Source organism: Sinocyclocheilus grahami, unplaced genomic scaffold (assembly GCF_001515645.1).
Source record: "Sinocyclocheilus grahami isolate Dianchi unplaced genomic scaffold, SAMN03320097.WGS_v1.1 scaffold1854.1, whole genome shotgun sequence".
NCBI lineage: Eukaryota > Metazoa > Chordata > Actinopteri > Cypriniformes > Cyprinidae > Sinocyclocheilus > Sinocyclocheilus grahami.
The window spans coordinates 75,881-80,880 of record NW_015507033.1 but is presented as its reverse complement, the minus strand read 5'-3'; the positions used below and the strand labels follow the sequence as shown (position 1 = coordinate 80,880).

Genomic DNA, 5,000 nt, shown 5'->3' with positions numbered 1-5,000 from the left:
GTTTTCCAACAAAAGAGAACATTATAACCTTTTTACTCCACAACACCAGTCACATGCTTCCTTTAGTGATCTGATGAGGCTTCTTATCACAGAATGAGGCAGAAAATATGTTCCATAGGCTACTTTAAAAAGAATACGTCGATTAGCAATGGATTATAAATATACTTAATTATTATGAAAATACCAGAGATGGCTTGAATAACACAGATAAACTATATTGTCGCAGTCGAGTGTTTATTGTCTTTTTGTTATATCATTCAAAATGTTTATATGTTCGGTTTACTCAGTTACAGCTATAATAGCGATGCCTTTGTCCATATAAGGGATTTCCTGGAGAGTCATGAGTTTGCTACTTCTGTGACTGGATGTGTGGATTTTATGTGCGAGGGCGCCCTCTGGCATCCAGTATTATTGAAACAGACATCATGTGTTTATAGTGTTAATGGCAATCCATCATTTTTTGGGGAATTTTTCTTTATTTATATTTTTAGTAAGTATCAGTTCAGGCATCGTTTAGGCACCAGAACCATTTTGAAAGTATCGATTTGGCACCGGTATCGAAAAAACCCAAACGATACCCAACCCTAGTTGTGAGATGTCATGATGACATTACAGAAAGCCTTTAATTGTCCTGTTTTATTTCATATGTCCTTGAATATTTGGGTCTTGTTGTAATCATGATTTAATTGTGCTAATTAAGTGAATGAAACATTTTTTTGGCTGGAGAGAAAAGCTGCCACAGGACTAGCAGAAATAAGTGAGTGTGTGACTTTAACCCGACCCTCCACATGTTACTAACATCACTCCATTAATCACAATCACACACACACACACACACACACACACAGACAGAGACCTGTGCTGCACATCGGCAGATGTGTGTGAGCAGATGGGCGGCTGTTAATGTGTTATCTGTTTACCAACCCATCGATCTGTGTGTGTGTGTGTGAGATGGAGTGTTGTGGTTTATTTTAATTTCTGATGGTGTAATTAGATCAGATTAATTTGAGATCATCATGTGTTGACACTCATGATCACGCAGCGCTGTATGAATGTACTGTGAAAAACCCAAAAGAAGAATATTTGCTGGAACCCATTGACTTCCATTACACGGACCAAGCACTGAGACATTCAGGAGAAAGTCCGTGGTGTATGTGAGGAGTGAGAATAGCTGATGTCTGTTCTCCACGCTCATGGCTCTGTAATCGCAGGCTGTCCGTCAGCGGCGATCATTGCAGCGCTTGTGTAACACGGCTCTGTGCGGTGTGTAGGAGCCGGGTCGCTCTCTCTCTGCTCGTCAGGGGAGAGTTTATCTCATCCATAATAAACAGGCAGAAGACGTGCAGCGCTCCCATCAAATATTGATCTGCTGAGCGTCTGCTGCTTCACTATTCATGTGTGTCACAGACACCGGCCGCTCAAAGCCCTCAGTCTCTCTCGCTCAGGAACAGACCTCAGGGCTCTAGGGCTCCTATGTGCTCACCTCTGCCCAAGGGCAGGTTTAGTTCATCTGTTACGGTCCTTTGGTCTCTGTTGTTGTTCTTTTTTCAAGTTTGAGATGTAGATCCTCCAATTTTTGCATCCCTTCCAGTGTGGAAACGTTGACGTTTTTCATGTGGGTTCAGTGTTCATTTTTTATCTATTAGAGTGAATTTTTTCTCTATGATTTTTCATAAAAATAATGATAATTTTCTATATATATACAGTATATAACCATGATTGATTATGATGCAGAATTTATGTAAGAAATGTAACTAATCATCTGCATAACTTGGCCATATTTGAAGACGTTCATGTGTAACATAGGGTTGTTGAATTAGTTTTTATCAGTGCATTTATTGAATATTGATTGGTGGTTGTCAGATCTTGCAGCTGTGTTTCCGCTGTGAAATCTTTCAGTTGTGGTGTGATTTTTAACTTGGGTATATATTTTGTTCATTTTGGGATAATAGTGTTTTCTGATGGTTTTGGTCCTTCCATCTCTCTCTTTGTCTTTCTCGTGACGTTCAGTGTGAGTTTTTGGTCTGTGATGTTCAGTTTTGACAGGAACAGGCTCTTTGGTCCAGAAGCACCAGTATTTCCAGCATCTTTTGAAGTGGATGATATTAATATCCACACAAGCCTTTCTCGCCAGTTCTAATCTGAAACCCACATATTGTTTGATCATTAACACATGCTGTGCAGTATTATGAAATTCAGAATTCCAGGTGCTCGTTTACTAGTTTCCTTTCACAGTACTGATTAACACATGATGTGTCTGAAAGATCCTCCCACTTCAGGAATAATAAAAACAACGGTGAGGTCATCTTTGCACAGATATCTGCATTTAGGACAGTTGCTGAGCTGTAACCTCTGTCTGTTTTTCTGGCAGGTTTTTCGCTCCTCCATCATGTCCGTCTGCATTTACCGCGGCTTAGCTCCACCCTCTCAGGCAAGACGGGCGTGGCTTCATGTGCTGGCTCCGCCCCCGCGTCACTGGCCCTGCCCGTCGCTGCAGCAGCTGTTGACCGTGTGTCTGCTGCTGCTGCTGCCGCCGCTGGCCGTCCAATCACGGCGCGAGCGTGGTGGAGGAGGCGTGGCCCACTACATCCCATCATCGGTGGCACAGTATCCGCCCATCTCCAAGCTGGTGCAGGGCCTGAGCATCGCGGTGGTGCTGGTGGGAAACTCCAGTGAGGTGGCGCTCGCCGGCACGCGTGACAAAGACGACTTTGGCCACATGCCGCTGGCGCCCAACGTGGAGATGCTCACCATGAACGAGACGGACCCCAAGAGCATCATCAAGAGCATCTGCGACCTGATGACGGAGCACTGGCTGCAGGGCGTGGTGTTCGGAGACGACACCGACCAGGAGGCCATCGCGCAGATCCTGGACTTCATCTCCGCGCAGACGCACATCCCCATCCTGGGCGTGAAAGGAGGCTCCTCCATGATCATGGCCGCTAAGGTACGTGCGCTAGTGTTGCTATTATACAGAAGTGGTGAAAATTTATGTCTGAAGAGAAGTGGGTGTGGCAAAATGGTGCATCTCTCGCTACGTTTCACGTACATGTACGAAAATCAGTAGACACATATGTAGCACACCAATAACTACAAAGAAGTCAGTTATTTTGAATTTTCTCAGCAAATTTTGTGTCCGTTTTCAGGAGTAGTATTTTAACGAACGAACGAACTCCTAGAGATTTAATCAGATCAACACCAAATTTTGGCAGTGTAATCTAAAGCCCATTGTGATGTTAAATTGGGCGTGAAGGGAGGCTTCTCCATGATCATGGCTGCCTAGGTACATGCGCTGATGTTGCTATTATACAGAAGTGTAACATTTATGCCCGATATGGGTTTCAGAAGTGGGTGTGGCAAAATGGCTCGATAGCGCGGCCTATTCACTTTCAATGAAGTGCGGCTCTCACTACGTTTCACGTACATGTACGAAAATTGGTAGACACATGTAACAAGTCACTTATTTTGAATTTTCTAAGCAAATTTTCTGTCCGTTTTCAGGCGTAGTATTTTAACGAATTCCTCCTAGAGATTTAATCAGATCAACACCAAATTTGGTCAGTGTAATCTAAAGCCCTTTGTGATGCTAAATTGCGAAGATCTTGAGTTTTGCTTGAAGGTTATGTCCGTAGCGGCCTGACAAATTTTGATATTTCGCCATGAACCTGGAAGTTGTTATAACTCAGGCATACAATGTCTGATCTTCCCCAAACTTCAGAGCTAATGTACAGTAATTCTGAAGAGATGCATGATGGGAAACGGTGTGCGTGTGTGTGTGTGTGTGTGAGGATGATGATGAGCAGCTGGAAGCGTCAGACACTGAGAGAAAATGATCCAGTCGCCGTCGGATGGCAGTGAGTCAGAGCTGCGCCCACACACACAAGGCCATGAGCTCTAAATGCTGCGGAATCACACCGTGCTCGTCTCTCTCTCTCTCTCCGCTAAACACGCTGATGAAGATGGAGTTGAAGAACCGCTGCTCGGCCCACGCGTCCTGGCCAGCGCTAACCGCGCAACCTTCACAATGTCAAACCAGCAGCTTCACAGAGGAACCGGGCAAACATTCACTGCTAGACAGGTCACGCGTGTTTGTCTAGCACTTCATACAAGACAGGTTTTTTTTTTCATTTTGCTTTTTAATATTCAGAAAAATACAAAGAAAAACAAACATGCAACATCCAAACAGCACGAAAGATGTTTAAATTAATAAATGTAAAAGTTTAGAATCATAAAAACAAGAATTGAGAGGGTTGATCAGCTTCAGTCGCATAATTTTTAATATAATTAAATGTTACAATTTTAAGTCTGGACCAATATGTTAATTTCTCTAGGGATACAGATTGTTATATGCAAATATTAGTAGTAATGTTGCAAAATTCATCAATTATTAAAAAAACTTTAAATTCAGCTGTAAAGCAGCTCAACAGAACCCAAATCAATGCTGATTAAAGGAATAGTTCAACCAAAATGTGATCGTTCTGTCATCATTTACTCATTTAAACCTGTATGACGTATACTCTTGATAGTAGTCAAGATGGCGCCGATGGTGGCTGCCTCCGTGGCATGCTCCGCAGTGGTTTTTGTTTTTGTTAGTTTGTCCTGTCTTTAGTTATATCCCTGCAATCAGTTTCACCAGAGACAAATTGCTGGACATTCGGCAGTACACATCACCCGATATTTCACCGATTTTAGACTATTCTGATGTTTTGCTGGACATTGTAGTTGGCGGAGCAGCGGCGCTGATCAAACGCTTCAGGACAAAAAAACAAGGATTTCTCACACTATGCTGCTCTGTGTTTCACAGAAACCTGGCTGAATGACGCCATTCCGGACAGCGCGTCTGCCGGGCTTTCAGCTGTTTAGAGCGGGGAATCAACGCTCTATGAATGAATCGTTGAATGCAGAACGCATTCAATGATTCTGATGCAGAATCAACGGGGGAAATCACGCAGTGGCAGGACATGCTTTTACATCAACGAAAGGTGGTGTACAGATGTAAC

At 43.3% G+C, this 5,000-nt stretch overlaps 1 protein-coding gene across 1 annotated transcript in view; it reads left to right on the top strand.

Annotated features, from left to right (window-relative positions):
* Positions 1 to 2,375: 2,375 nt before the first annotated feature.
* Positions 2,376 to 5,000, top strand: part of LOC107573036 (glutamate receptor ionotropic, NMDA 2B-like) — a 26,863-nt gene continuing 24,238 nt past the window's right edge. The window contains exon 1 of the mRNA XM_016259478.1: positions 2,376 to 2,947. Coding sequence (XP_016114964.1) covers positions 2,390 to 2,947 — 558 coding nt within the window. The 5' untranslated portion in view covers positions 2,376 to 2,389. The remainder of the gene's footprint in view (positions 2,948 to 5,000) is intronic.